Genomic DNA, 15,119 nt, shown 5'->3' with positions numbered 1-15,119 from the left:
GTGAAAGGCCGAATCCTGCCAGACCGCCCGAGGGACGCTCGCCCCGCCCACGGCCCCGCCCCCCGCTGCCCCCACCGCGGGGGCCCAGTCGGGGTCCGCCAACGCCCGCCCCGTGCATTCCTTCGCGCGCGCTCACAGACCAGACGGGACCCGGACCCAGACCCACGCACCAACGCAGGCACCCACACGCACACGGACCCACGTGCACAAACAGTACGGGTGCGAACACGCACGCACGGTACCCAGACGCGCAAACTCAGACACAGGCGCACACACACTGGCACATACAAACATAGGCACAGACACACGCACCAACAGGGGCCGGCGCCAACAACAGAAGAGAAACCAAAGCGAAAAGGAAGACATTCTGCAAGGCGGAGGCCCTGCAGAGGAGGCTTGGTGGGGAGAACAGGAAAGCGGACAATGTGGATCCTGAGGCGAAGACTCCCCTGCCCCCCAAGCACAGGGCCCAGTGTCCAGCAGTATATCACTCTCCACTGGACCAGGGACCCGTACAGAGGGAGCCTGGGAAAGAATCCCCCAAGGGAGGAAGGGGTATTGCAACACCCCCCCACACACACAGGTGTCCAGGCAGAAGTTTCTCTGCTCAGGGACACAGCCTTAGCCCCCAGTTGGGTGGGAAACAGCCCTCCCAGGGTGGGCAGTAGCTGTCATCTGAGGAACTCTACAATCAGGCCTTGTGGGCACTTGACCTACCCCCACGCATCTCACCTTTGCAATGAGATGGGAGACTCCTGAAACCCCTCTCCAAAACCCCTCTCTCACTTACACTTGAGGGTTACCAGATTTGCCCTCTGTCCAGGCTCCGTGAGGATGGAACAACTGTGCCCAGCCAGCTGGGGCGCTCCATGTCTAGTGACCATCAGCAGTGACCACTGTCTGGGACCGACCCGTGCTGACTGGAAGGCTCCAGCATCAGGCTGAGCTCCTGTACTGGGTGGCGGGGGTGGTGGGGTGACCCGCCAGCCCACACCAGCCCCAGGCCCCTCCAGAAAGATCCTGCTCTTCTCCCTGCGGCATCTCCAGAGCAGCCGGCCCCTTAGGCAGGATGGACGTCTCCCCTCTGAAGACCACAAGTGGTGAGTGGGCACAAGGCCCATGACTGGGGTAATTCAGCGGCGTAAAGCTTGGGGACACCACCCATCCACCAGGAAAGGAAGAGGATTCGTGTTCCCTGGGCCCCCCCAGACCATGGATTGGAGAGTGGGGACAGCCGCATAGTCACTGGGTTATTTAGAGCCTAGAATCGTGCACTGGGCTGGTGGTGAAGAATGAGAAACAACCACTTAGTGCCCTGTGGGTGCCAGCCCTGGGCTCTAAGGACACACCCACCCTCTCACCATGTCCCTGGAGTGAGGGCCACTGTCCCCACTTTAGAGATGAGGAAATCGAGGCCAGGACAGCTTAAGAGACTGTCCTCATGACAGGATTCGAGCAGAACCCCAGCCCGGATTCAGGTGAGAATGAGCCCATCCCTAAAGAGCCCCCCAAAGCCTCTTCCCTCCCTAAGAGGACCCCATCTCGGGAGCCCAACACCCTGCCGAGATGTGGCTGAGGGCATTCTCTACTGGCCAGTGGTCTCACCCAGCAACCGTAAGCCCATGGGAGAGAGACAGCCTCCCCCATGGGCTTAAGGTTTCCCACCTTGTCCAGTCCTGTCTGCAGTCCAGGGCGCAGCCTGCCAGGTACTGCCCACTAGCACCCAGCAGTGTGGATATGGTCCTGCCTGTTCTGCTGGGCGAGGCCCCTTCCCTGAGAGACACAACCCTGGCCTCGGGGAGCCTCCACAGACTCCCAGGTGGACAGGCCACTGTGTGTACAGAGCCCCTCCAAGGGCAGCACTGCTTAGTATCAGAGTGTGCACCTCCTTTGTGAAGGCTCTCAGAGACAGGGTCCCGCCCTCTGGCCACGGGATGCTGGGGCTGAGAGGCCAGGGTCCAGTGGGTCCAGGCCCGCAGGGAGACAATAGGTGTGTCACAGAGAAGTGCGGAGAGACATGGGAAGGAAACTGCCAATCAGGTCACCTCGCCAATAGGTGATGGGCTGGGACCCTCAGGACTGTCTGCTCATCACTACAGAGGACGCGGAGGCCTGAGGCTCCTGGACATGTTGTTCAGGAAGGAGGAGCAAGGCCAAGTAGGCACAGCCGTGTGCCCAGGTCCAGGGAGCAGTGGGCAGCCCCCCAACCAAGCCCAGCTCCAGGGGTCACTCCTCAAGCACAGCTAGGCCTGGGGAACTCGGTGACAACATCTGGGCAGAGGACACACTGAGCAGAGCCTTGCCCTGGACACCTACAAGAGCTCTGTGAGGCCCCAGGGCTCACACCCCACCCTCCCTCAGGGTGGACCTGGTCACTCTGCAGAGGGATGCCCCCATGCTGCCCACTCTCTGCCCATACAACACCCCCATGTCTGCCTTGCCAGCCCCACACCAGGCTCTGCGGCCCCACAGCCCTGCACCCCCGTGCTTCCTGTCCTCCCTCACCCTGCCCAGCACCCTCGCCTCTCCCCTCTGCCCTCCAGGAGTAAAGCCTCATTCTGCCCAGAAGGGCCCCGAGAGCAGGAGGCCATGCTCTAGTGGCCCTGAACCCTGTGCTCGGAACATGAGCTCCCAGGACCGCTCCCAGAGGCGAAGTGAGATGCTCAAGGTCACACGGGGGAGAGGTGCTACCCAGAGGAGCCAGGTCTAACCCCAGTGCCACTCCTGTCCTCACCAAGCCACCACCTTTGGCCTCCTCCCTCAGAAGAGGACGCAGCAGATGTCTCCCGTGCCACCCGGAAGAGGTGGGGTTTCACCCTCCAGGCCACCATCCACACAGGTGCCCCACAGACTGCCACCAGAGCTCAGGGTGGTAGCCATAGGGCAGCACCCAGAGAGGCTGGCTCTGGCTTCAGTCCTGCCTCTGCTGACCCGCTCTCCCTGGGCCTCGGCTCCTGCAGGGCTCTACACGGCCCCCTGCCTCCTGCCTGAGGGGCCATGACTTCCAGTGCACCCTTCGGAGAGCTGGCCCACACCCACCCCATGCTGCTCGGCTGCCCCTGGCCCTCCTTCCTCCTCGTCCCTCATTCCCTCTCCCTCCCTCATCTTGCCCTTCTACAGTGATGCCTGTGCCCACCATGAGCAGGACATGGTTCTGGGGGGCCTGATAGTCCCCACTACGGAGATGTATGCCCCAGTCCACAGCCCAGGGCAACTCGTGGTTTGTAAGCCCCAAGCACCTCTGTAAGGGTCCGGGGGAGTGGAGGGCTCTGGGCCCTGCATCCACTTGGCCTGGTCCAGGAACTTGGGAGCAGCCGCCAGCCAGGACAGAATGCTGCCACAGCCTAGCAGTACCCAGAGCCCCAGTGGGTACTGACCCCACGTCCCTGCTCGGTGCCGCCAGGCACACTCACTCGGCCAGAGCCGTGGGTCTGGCTGCCGTCTGGGAAATGCTTTCCCGATGCGGAAGCGCAGCTGGGCGTCTCTGCCCGCCGGAATGTCTGTGTCAGCACAAGGGGCCTGCTCCCCAGGCCCGGCCAGCTCTAGCTTCCTCCCAGGGCGGGGCGGCCACCAGGCCCCTTTGCCAGGGTGGGAGAGCTGGCGTGGGGGGACAAGGGCCCAATGCCACCTCCCAAATGCCACAGTTTCCCCTCAGGACTGGACCAGTCCCACAGGAGGCCCAGTTCCAGGATTGTAGGGCAGAACTCCCATTTCCTGGGCCAGTGGGAGCTGGGAAGGCAGGACAGGGCCCGGCCGGCTGCTGCTGTGGGGTGTCTGTCCCTCAGTGTCCTCTTCTGACACCCCCTCTGTAAAGTCCTCCCTGAGACCTCACGCCAACTCCAACCTGCAGTTCAGGCACCTGAGCACATGCTGCTGACTCCCCAAGAAGGCAGCAGGGCCCAGGTGGTCCAGGCTACCTCGGCTTCTGGGCACAAAGCAGCGAGGACAAGGGTGGCTGGGCTGGGAGGGCTGGACACCCCTGGTCACTGGGTTCTGCCCCACCCCCTCCCCCAGCCTCCTAGGAGTTAAGGCCTGGGGTGGGGGCCGATAGGGAGACGGCAGGAGGCCAAAGCACAGGCTCCCTGTCCACACGTCCATGTGCTGGCCATGCGCCTTCCCAGGGTGGAACCTCCTACTTCACACCTGGAGAGGGACAGGGGAGGGAGCTAAGCCCCTGGCTGGCAGGGGGTGGGATGGAGGCATGCGAGAGAGCAGTAAGAGAGGCCTCCAGAGACCACCACTCAAGATCCCCAGGTGCCCCACGTTGGTGGTGAGGCTCAGCACAGCTCCCCAGGAAGCAGCAATCCATGAGGGTCCACCAGTATCTGCCTGTGCCCTCTGTGCTGGCCAGCCCGTGCACTGACAGGAGGACAGGAGGACCTCCGGTGAGTAGGTGGGGGGCACTGGGCCCAGGGCGCTACCCTGCAGTTTCTCCTCTCTCCACCCACCCAGGAGGCACCGTCGGTCACGTGACTGGTGTCAGCTGCGAAGCGTGAGCAGGCCATGCTGTGGCTTCTAGTGAGAGCCCCAAGAAGCAGGCACAAGACCCTGGGCCTTACCCCACCCTGACCCCCATGGCTCTGGACACCCATGGGGGTCCCCGTGGTCTGAGGTCTGGATGAGATGGAGGGCCAGGGACACAAGAAGGCAAGGGGGTGCCCCAGCCTGGCCAGGCTGGGAGGAGTTGAGCCCCAGGCTGGAGGACAGTGGAGGAGAGAAAATAGAGCCCCAGCAGGACAGGACAGGACAGGACAGGACAGGACAGGCGGCACCCGCTGGGCCCCCACCTGCGGGGAGAAGGGCCAGGAAGGGGCTGGGGGAGACTCCTCCACCACCTGCCCAAGGAAGGGGAGCCCAGGGCCTCTCTGCCCAGGAGCCCTCCCTTGCCACCCCACGCCACCCTGGGTGGCTTTTCTGACCCTTGACCCCCAGATGAAGTCAATCTGCAGTATGGGGTCAAATTCAGTCCCACCTGCCCCTCCCTGAGACCCGCCTCCAGGCTCCAAGGCCTCCTCCACTGCAGCCTAGTCTATTTCAGGAGCAGAGGGCACCGGGGCCCCCACCAGGCCCAAGCACAGGAGGCCTGGCTCCACCTCCTGTAAACGGTTACCCACCTTGTCCCTCGCCCAGGCCCCTGGAAGGAGAATGAAACCCAGTCCCTGCCAGGCCAAACACCATTCCTGATGGCAGTCGTGCCTGGGGGGCCGGCAGAAACCAGGAGCCGCTTCCCTTTTCAGATGTGGGCCAACTGGGAGAGCCCAGACCCCGCAGCTGTGACCCACGGCCCTCCTCCAGAGACCCCAGAGCTCAAGGGGCATCCGACCTGGCACAGCACCTGAGGACTCAACCCCAACTGCCCCAGGGAGGCAGCACCCAGGCCACAGCAGAGCGATGGCAAGGGCCTCTGCTCGTGTGCACAATGGGCATGGGACCAGCCTCCCTGTGCAGCCGGACTCTACCCTGTGGTGCAAGGCCCGACACGTGAGCCATGAGTGGTCCCTCCACAGGGGAGGCCAGCCACCCCCTGGTGCCAACTCATAGGGATATGAGAGCTGCCAGGGAGTAGTGACCACAGGGTGTGCCCATGGACACCAGGTCTCAAACTACACTCAGATAAGGAGACAGGTTAGGGACAGTGACCAGGGAGGCTTCCTGGGGAGGCAGGCCTGACCTGGCCTTTGGGCATTTTCAGGGACAGAAGGAGACTGATGAGGATGTGGGGCAGGCTCAGGGTTGCTGGGCCAAGAGGCAGTAAGGGCCAAGAGGCAGACTCAAGGGAGGACTGGCTGTGGAGGGCAGTCTGGCCCACCTGGGCACACCACCACATGGAGCCGAGCCCCTGGACAACAGGCACCAGCTGGCCAGAGTGGACTAGAAAGTTGGTGGCCTGAGAGCATCACCAGGACTTCACCAGCAATTCATACAGCCTGGGGACCTGTCCTTCACTCCTCTGGCTGCCCTCCGCTGTACCTGGGGACATCAGGGTCAGAGGGTTGGCCCCCAGCTCCTGCCCACTGCCTGAGGCCCAGCTAGCACCTACTGCCTTCTGAGGCACCCCCTCACCTCTGAGACCCCAGACGCCACCCTCCCTGCCCCACACATGGGATTTGCTGCCGTCTGCCAGCTCCTGCTCCACCCGGGAGTCCCCAGGCCACCCGCTGCCTGGAGAACAGCTCTTGTCCACATAAGACACACGGCAGCCACCACTAAACTGCAGGGGCTTCCCCTGGGCTCTGAGCATCCACACCCTGCCCTCAAACCTTTACACTGGAAGACACTCGGGGCCCACAGGTGACATCACATGGCCCGTCAGGGACCTTTCCAACAACGCTCTCCAGGAGGAAGGACGCTGCCCCTCTCATTCCAGCTCCCCACCTCCTGCCCCTGGAGCCGCCTCCATCCAGAAGTGAGGAGGGGGATGGGAGGGTGAGGATTCTGGGATTTGGCTGAGGGCTCGGTGCAGTCAGAAGCCCAGCCACAGCCCAGGACCCAGAGAAAGGGGTAAGAGGATCGAGAGTGGGGGTCTGGGCCCAGGCCAGTTCTCAGGATGCCCTGGGGAAGAGACAGGGTGTGGCAGGGAAGGTGGCCCACGGGCTGCTGAGCATCGTCATTACAAACCAGAGGCACGGAGATGAGCAGCAGCCAAGACTCAGGCCACACGAGGACCCAGACAGAGGTCAGAACTCCAGACAGGCCAGGCGGGACGAGAAGAGGCCAGGGAAGGGAAGCAGACCAGAGGCAGATGACAAACGAGGAGGGGAAGACACAGGCTGGCTGAGCCGAGGCCCGCCCTGGGGACTGGCCATGAGGGGCAGCCCTGGGCCTCGGCCCTCCCAACAGGGGCCTGTGGCGTCCACTCTCAGGGGGCACACAGATGGACGTGAGTAGCTCCAGGTCCGGCATGATGCACCCAGCCTCAAGGCCTCCTGGGGACTCCTGCCAGCTCAGCCACTGCCCCCTGCCCCCCAGTCACCCTGCCTTTGCCTTCCAAGAAGGAGATCCCAAACCACTAGGCAGCAAAACGACCAGTCCAGGTCCCAGGAGGACAGGAGGGACGGGGGCCTGGACCTCCCCTTTCCCAGTCCACGAGGCTGCTGGTTCAGTGGTGGGAGCTTCCAGGCTCCGGGCGAGATCCCCCCAGGTCATCTGCTGTCCCGGGGCATATCCTCTCCAGGGAGACTGGCCCACCAGGATGTGCTGGGGTTTGCCATTTGGGTGTCTACCTGCACTCCCTGGACCCTGAGTCTGAGGATGTGTCCCAGGTTACCCCTGTCCTAGTCAGTGCTCAGGGATTCAAACCTGGGCCTTCCGGGCCCCAACATCCAGCGCTTCCCGTCTACACCTACCTGCAGGTCCCTGTGCCAGCAGCGGGTGTCCAGGGGTGAACACCCAGAGGCAGCAGCTCTGCGCTTGGGGTCCTCCAGACACTGAGCCAGTGTCCTGGACCTTGGGAGGGTGGTGCAGGCCTCCTGTCCTGTCACTGGGCTGGCTCTAACTGCTGACATTAAAAGCTGTCATTTTCTTGCGCTGGCCTCAACCAGGCCACACCTGCCAGAGTTTGCCACCACAGGAACGCAGGGGAGCCAGCAGAGGGACAGGGGCTTTCAAGTCTCGGCCCCTGTGATGGAGGAGGCCTCGGCGGAAACACTGCCATCCTCCTGGAAGCAGCCCGGCTTCCTCGCTGCCATCCAGAGGACAGCCAGCCAGAGAACGCTGGCCCAGGAAGGCCAGGCTTGGCCCCAGAGGAAGGAGGCTTTGCTACGGGAAGACCAGGTTCACGCCTGGGTCCCAGGGCCTGCAGGTGTGTGGCTCCGAGGCTGGCCGAGCCTGGTCTGCAACCTCAGTCTCTGTAGCGACAGGCCGCGTAACTGACGTCTGTGTAGCTACTGTAACAAAATCCCTTCATCCGTGTAACTTAGAAACAGCAGAGTTTATGTCTCAGAGTTCTAGATGTTGGACGCCCAAGATCGGAGTACAGCAAATTCAGTGTCTGATGATGACGCTGTCCCTCAGTCTCTCCTAAAGGCCCCACCTCTTACTAGTACCACTCTGGGCATTCAGTGGAACCCAAGAATTTAGGGCCCAACATTCAGACCATGTCAAAGGTGAAGCTGAAGGCCCCCAACGTCCAGGCACCGCCAGCAGGAGGGGTAAGAGTGGACCAGCAGCCCCAGAGTGCAGAGGGGCAGGGAGATCTCCCCAGATGGGGGCTGGGGCCAAACGGAAGCAGCTTAGCAGGAGCCCAGTGGGGCTTGGAGCTGGTGGAGCCCTCCAGGCTGCTCTGGACTTCCCCACGGGCTGTGGGTGCTGTCCTTCCCCCGTCCCCTGCCTGGACCTCTGTATCCACTGCCGCCCTTCTCTGGGCCACTTGAAAACATGGGAGCCACACAGCAGCCAGGAGCTCGGCACAGCGGGCTCTCTCTTGGTCATGAGGACGGCCCTTTGGGTCCATCAAGGCCAGCGTACCCCAGGGAGGGTGAAAGTCCTCCCGGCACGGAGGCGTTGGAGACTCCTGCAGGAGAGCTGCGGTGCCGGGAGATCGGTCTCTTCCCAGCAGGCGGGCAGGCAGGCAGAGAGAGCTCCCCCTCCCAGGGCCCCGAGCTGCAGACACCTGGCCACCCGAGGTGCCAGACCCCTGCCCCGGTGGCAGGACGAGGGTTTGAACTGGCGTCTCTTGCCTCTCTCCTACCCAGGCATGGCGGAGGACAGCACAGCTGGCCTGGGTCAGCTGCTGGCCAGCCCTGGGGCTTCCTAATCAGAGGCTCAGGTCCCTTCCCACATTCTTTTCCCTCCCTGGGGACAGCGAGGCCTGGCGGGTGTGAGGGCGCCAGGATAGAGCCCAGCGACAGCCCAGGGCCTGACTCCCTGGGAACACTGGGCTCTTCACTCAAGTGAGGACCACAACTTTACCCAGGAAGCCCTTGCAGCTGAGCTGTAGAGGGGCAGGGGTCAGCAGACCTGGACTCCCCCAGAAGAGCCGGCAATTTCCCGTGAGAAAGCCCCTGCCCAGCCCCCACACCGCAGCCACTGGCTGTCCCCTCCCAGGCCTCCTGATCTCCTGGCAGGAGCAAGGTCAGCTGGGGCTGGAACAGCAGGGCAGTCTCAGGGCAGAATCCCACCCCAGCGTGGGAAGGCTGGCCTGCCGGCCTGGACGGGGGAAGCCCACCCAGCCGTGGAGACCAAGGGCCCCTGAGACTCCTGTTCCCTCCACGGGCCGACCCTGGTTTCTCCCACCTGGAAACGTGGATTTCTCAGACGGACAGGACTACAGACCAGAGGCAGAGCGGGGAGGGAGTGACTTGAGGGAGGCCCGAGGGCCTGGGGCTTGCCCAGAGACCTGCTGGGGTCCCCTGCACCCCAGGGAGAGTGCTGACCACCCCTGTGTGGGATCGAGGTCCCTGGAGGATCCTGCTCCCAAGAGTCTCAGCCAAGGGAATGCCAAGGCTGGTGGGGGGCCGGGCTCAGGAGGGGCAGCTCTTCTGTCCACCCACTGCCCACTCCAGGGAGTATTGCCACCAGCAGGCGTAGGGCCACAGGCCTCGGGGAAGTTCCTCTAAATCCTCTGGAGCACCAAGAGGTGACAGCATCGTTTGTCCTACTTTACAGACGCAGACTGAGGTTCAGAGTAGTGGAGTTATTCACCCAAGGCCACACAGTGAGGACCGATGTGGAGCCTCAAACTCAGCCTACCCCTGGGGTGGTCTTTCTAGAGGGACTTAAACAGGAAGCCAAAGCCACTCTGGCCCTGGGGCAACCCAGAAAGGACCTTCACAGCAGAGCCTACGTTTCTCCCCAGAGCCTGCCTGTCCTCTCAGGTGCCAGCCAGAGTCCATCTGCTCATAAGGGCTGGCACGGGTCAGAGGCCACACCCTGCCCAGGAAGCGGAAGCCACAGCTGGCGTCCACCTAGCTGGGAGATGCGCCCACTCAGGTCACCCAGTCCAGCCAAGTGAACTCACTCTGGCTTCAGGATGGTCTCCTAGAACATGACACATGGCCTGGAGGGGGTTCCGGGCGAGGACCCAGACACCCAGGCTGCCGTGCCAGCACTCGGGGTTTACAGAGTCAATTCATCACGCTGAGCAGTTTCTGGGCCCCGCCATCAACTCGTGCACACCGCCCTACGTGTGAGCAGGCAGCGCTGAGCCCCTCTGGAGACGTCTCGGTTTCCCAGGGCCTGCCCTCACACAGGCAGCGGCCGTCCCCGAGCCTCCTTCACACTTGCTCTCCAGAGCCACAATTTCAGGGGAGGGAGGCTGGCAGGGGGACAGAGAAAACAGCAGGCTCTTGGCTCTCAGCAGGGCCTCCTCAGCCACATGGTGACTCGGAGCCACAGCCATCCCAAACACGCAGAGCTGGGGCAGCAGACTCTCGGGGGACCGGGGCCAGGCAAGGGGCAGTCGTGGGGGTGGGAGGCCAGTGCGGGGGTCTGAGGCCAGATCCCTGGCTGAGACACCAAGCAGCCTCCCACCTGGGCCCCCGACCACCTGGTCCATGACCCTGCCTCCAGCCAACTCTGCGGGATGGCGAGAACCGGCCTGTCCTTAGGGACCCCCAACAGAGACACCGAGGCCTCCTGAGCAGCTCAGGCGGAAGCCAGGGTGGATCTGCTTGCTGACACTGCGCTCAGCCCTGGTGGAGCTATAGCCAGAGCCAACCACTTGTGAATGGTCGTCAACACAGGACAGCAGCCCCAGAACAGGTCACAACCCCCCAGCTTCTGAGAGTAGGGTCTGGGGAAGCCTACCCACCACGGGAACAGCTCTCTTCTAGGAGAGCCTCATCTCCGCCCGCCTCGCAGAATCAGGAAACAGACACAGGCAGGCTGGAGAGAGCAGCTCTGAGTCTGGGGTGCCACAGGCCCTCGGGACCCCCTTTCCCAGGCCTCAACACACCTGCCCAGGAACCCACCCAGAGAATCAGGGAAGGCAGAGGCACAGGTTCGCCACCTCAGCCCTGCAGAACAGCCTCCTGGAGCCTGGAGCCCAGCTCGGGACAGACAGGCCCTGGCCCCTGGGAACCATCTTCATCCTTGACATGGACTCTCAAGCCCAGAGCGAGGTCCCTGTGTCGGGTCTGAGGCCCCTCCACCCACTGTGATGGGCCAGCCGAGGCCAGGAGCTCTTCCCAGGAGGGACCCTAGACAGCAGTCCAGTAACTGCCACACCTGGGAGACAGCAAGAGCCCAAGCATCTGCCTGTGACAGGCACCGACTGCAGGGAAGGATCGGTGGGCCAGGCCAGAAGCTGGCTGGACACCCAGGGACTGGTCTGCCCCCAGCCCTGGAGCCAGCCAGGAACCTGACCTGCAGAATGGAGCTTCCCAGGGTCCAGGCCCTCTCACTCTCCTGCAGGGCCTCCGTCTCATGCTCTGCCTGGTTTCTCACCAAGGGTATGAGGACACCTTGGGCAACCCCTGCCCCAGGCCTGGCTCAGCCCCAGTCTAGCTTCCTGGGCACCATCAAGAATCCAGGTGTCAGACCCCCTCGGCCCAGGTGCAGTGAGCAGGCCCTACGGGAACCAGGCCAGCCAGACCTGGGGGGCTGCAGGGCCAGGGCCCGATTCCACCCTCAGCTGGGAGGCAGCCGTGGAGCAGTACTGACACTCCCCAGTTCACCGCAGAGCCGGGAGGGAGCCCACCCAGGGCCAGGCTCTTACCACATCCAAGGGAGCATTCGAGGCCCTTGGCAGGTATAGGAAATTGCCCAGCCCTCTGGCTGACGGGAGCTGGTTATCCCTGACCCCACAAAGACTCCGTCAGTTACACCAGAGGAGTCCATGCCCACTGGGGTCCTGGGTGCTGCCCCAACAGTGACTCCCAGCCCCTGGCCCAGGCCTGCCAGGCAACACCAGGCGAGGAGGGGAGGGCTGCTCCCAGGGTGGGTGTGAGATCCGCTCAAATCATGAGCCACCCACAATGCCAGAGGCCAGGCAAGGGTTTGGCCCTAAGCCCAGAGAGGGGGAGAAACTCTGGGAGATTAGGGGACAGGCAGAGTCTCCTCGAGGAGGACATCATCTTGGAGGGGCTGGCTGCCTGGTCAGTCCAGGTGGAGAAACACAAGCACCATCCTGAACCCCACCCCCTCCCGCCTCCCACCTGTCCCGGAACCTCCCGCCCAGGGCTGTAGCTCCTTTCAGACCTGCTACATGCAGGGGCGCCAGGTGGACAAGCCAAACTTGGGGCACGGCAGCCAGGCAACCCCTCCTCACCCTGGATTTTGGGGGAGATGCTCCTTGACAACTCCACCAGCACTCCCCCTATCCTGAGGTTTGGACCTTGGGGGCTTTAATGTCACCCCAATGGAGTCCATTTCAAGAAGGGGAAACCAAGACACAGGCCGGGGCAGGTGGGTTTCTGGGAGCTGGTGGAGAATGCATGGCTGAGGCCATCTCCTTTCCTCCCTGTGTCCAGAACCCTGGGTTCCCCCAAGGCCCAGCGGGTCCCCAGGGTGGAGTGTGAGCAGGGAGGTCACAGCAGCTTCTCCCCTTCCCCAGCCCTGCTGGCCACAAGAACGTGACATCAAGGAGCACCCGGAAGTCCACGTTCCCAGAACATCCCAGAAGGCAGCCTCTCCTGTCTCCCCTCCTCCTCTCCTGTCTCCCCCGACCGCCAGTCCATCAGCCTGGCCTCCACCCTTGGACAGGCAGCTTGCGGGAGCGCAGCTGGAGACAGTGTGGAGCTCAGCTGAGGATGTTAGAGACCAGCCTGCCGGGGAGAGCAGGGCTGGGGCCCGCTGACCTGTGCTCAGAGACCCTCTGCGAGGGCCAAGCTGCCCCACGCATCCCAGAGTCAAGCTAGAGCAGGCCACGGAGGGAGCGGCAGGCGGGGAGCGGGAGCTCGGGGCCCCTCTCCCTGCCTCCATCCTCAACGGCCGCTGTCTCTCAGGGATCTTTCTGTCTGGTCTTGATTTTACTGACAGATTGCCAGCGCTGGGGGGGTGGGGTGGCAGGGGCCGCCCAGTGCTGGCGAGCACTTCCAGCCCTGGGCCTCTGAGATCCTTGCCAGCCAAGGCGCCCACCGTGCCTCCCCACACAGCCGGGCACGTGGCTCCCTGTGCAGCCCCTCCCTCCCCCTGCACAGCCCCAGGGTGCCTCCCGCCAACATCAGGTTCTGAGTCCCCTGAGGCAGTTTGGGGGGTGGAGATTAGACTGTGAGGTGCACATGGGGGTAAGGAACACCCTGAAGGTCCTCAAGTCCCCCCACCAGAGCAGCCTGGGGCTGGGAAGGCGGAGCCTCGCGGGTGAGGTGGGGCAGGAACGTGGTAGCTGGGGTGGCGGTGGGACGAGTCCTCCCTACCTTGGCAGGTCTTGCCGTCACCCCGCAGCTGGTGGCCGGGGGGGCAGCGGCAGTAGAAGCCGCCCACCGTGTTGCAGCACAGGCCCTCACAGCCCCCGTTGGCACTGGTACACTCGTCCACATCTGCAAGAGGAGAAGCCAAAGAAGCTCAAGGTCCCCGGGCCTCAGAGCACATTGTCCAGCGAGGCAGGCCTCACGGGGGACCCACTGTGCGGCCTGAGCCACACTGCCCAACAGGGAACACACTCGGACGCAACGTGTTTGCAGGTGCCATCTGGGCAGCTTGGCAGAGGAGGTCTGCCCCATAAGAGCAGCCACACAGGGTCTGAACCCCAGAAAGCAGCCTGGGGGTCTGCTCAAGCTGTCGGCTGCAGCTTCAGGTTCCCCAGGGAAACCAAGCTGCCTTCATCTCGGAGGCCAGGAGGGGTCCCCCACGATCACCCTCACAGCTGCCTGGGACCCATCATGAGAGCTCCAGGCCCAGCCTCCTCCCCTCATGGGTCAGTTAGACTCACGGGGCCTTGGGTCAGACCTGGGACAGGCCAAGAGCCGTGACACGCAGCCCGGCCGCCTGCTGCAGAACCCCCACTCTTCCTGCCCGTGCAGGTGCAGAGGTGGACCGAGCCTCCACAGCAGGTACCTGTCTGGCAGGGATGCAGGGACTCAGTCCTGGGCAGGGGCAGCACCACTACCTCCCCACACCTCTGACTCAGCCAGTCAGGGGCTAGGGGACCAAGACTGCTCTCAGGGAAAGTCAGGTGTCCCTAGGACACTTCACACCTGTGTAGACCTGCCCAACACAAGGTCCAGGTACTCCTGCCCACCCACCTCCAGATGCCAGAGTCCCCGGTTCCCCCTGGCTATATGGGACACGTAACCTGAAGCGGGGCTCAGAACAAGTGGGGACCCTGACTCGCCCCAAGCACAGATGGCCAGATGGCCAGGCATGTGCCCTCTCCTCAGGTGCTGCTCTGGCGGGTGAGCCAGACCCCTCCTGGGCACACATGAGAAGCACACGGAGCTGGGTCCCAGCTGGGTCCCAGGCCTGACCCAGCCCCAGGCTCCCCCCGGGCCTGGCATCTCTCTCTGCACCTCCTCAGAGGGCTAAGGGTCTCAGGGATGGCCACAATCCCGTGAGAAAAGCTGTGGCCCAGACAGCAGGCAGTAGTCTCTGGTGGCTGAGACAAGCCGCCAGCCCAGCCTCAGAGGTTAACAGTGGGAATTCCTGGGAATTCCTAGAGAGTTCCGCAGGGCGAGACAGAGGCCTCGGCACAGGGGTCAGAGCCGGGTGCTCAGGGAGGGTTCCATGGCCCCGCCTGGGGAGGCAGCCCAGAGGCCAGCCCAGCAGCCTGGAAGGGGCCTGTCCTGACATTCAGGCAGCCACAGAAGGCAAGTGGCCAGGTGGGCGAGGTCAGGGACCCTGAAAGTCATCTCACAGTGCTGGCGCGGCTGGGCTCCTGCAGGCCACTGGAGCACTGGGCAACTCCATCAGGGCAGGACAACCTCACGGGGCCCTGCCACGATCCTGGGGGGGCACCAGGGTGAGAGGCTGCAGGCCACAGCCTCAGGGTTCCCCTTGCCCACAGGAGAAGTCCTCAGCCTGGCACGGCACCGTTGGGGCCACAGGCCTGGTACTCAGGATGAAACCTTCTGCCCTGTCACCGCCAGAGCTGCTGGGGTGCCCCTCTTCTCCTGCCTAGGCGTATCCATGCTGGGCACCCCACTCCTGGGATGGGCTGAGCCCTGCTCTGAGAGCCCGCAGCCCTGTGACTCTGCTCTGGGTGATGTGCCCAGATGTGCATGCCAGCCCCAGGGCAGGGATGG

General features: G+C 63.5%; 1 protein-coding gene across 1 annotated transcript in view; it reads right to left on the bottom strand.

Annotated features, from left to right (window-relative positions):
* The window catches only part of Megf6 (multiple EGF like domains 6), a 94,503-nt gene that overhangs the window by 35,984 nt on the left and 43,400 nt on the right, over positions 1 to 15,119 (bottom strand). Inside the window, exon 4 of the mRNA XM_048783761.1 lies at positions 13,296 to 13,418. Within this exon, the coding sequence (XP_048639718.1) occupies positions 13,296 to 13,418 (123 nt within the window). The remainder of the gene's footprint in view (positions 1 to 13,295; positions 13,419 to 15,119) is intronic.

This window comes from Marmota marmota, unplaced genomic scaffold (assembly GCF_001458135.2).
Source record: "Marmota marmota marmota unplaced genomic scaffold, marMar, whole genome shotgun sequence".
NCBI lineage: Eukaryota > Metazoa > Chordata > Mammalia > Rodentia > Sciuridae > Marmota > Marmota marmota.
The sequence above is the reverse complement of the archived record's forward strand: the minus strand, read 5'-3'. Positions and strand labels throughout refer to the sequence as shown.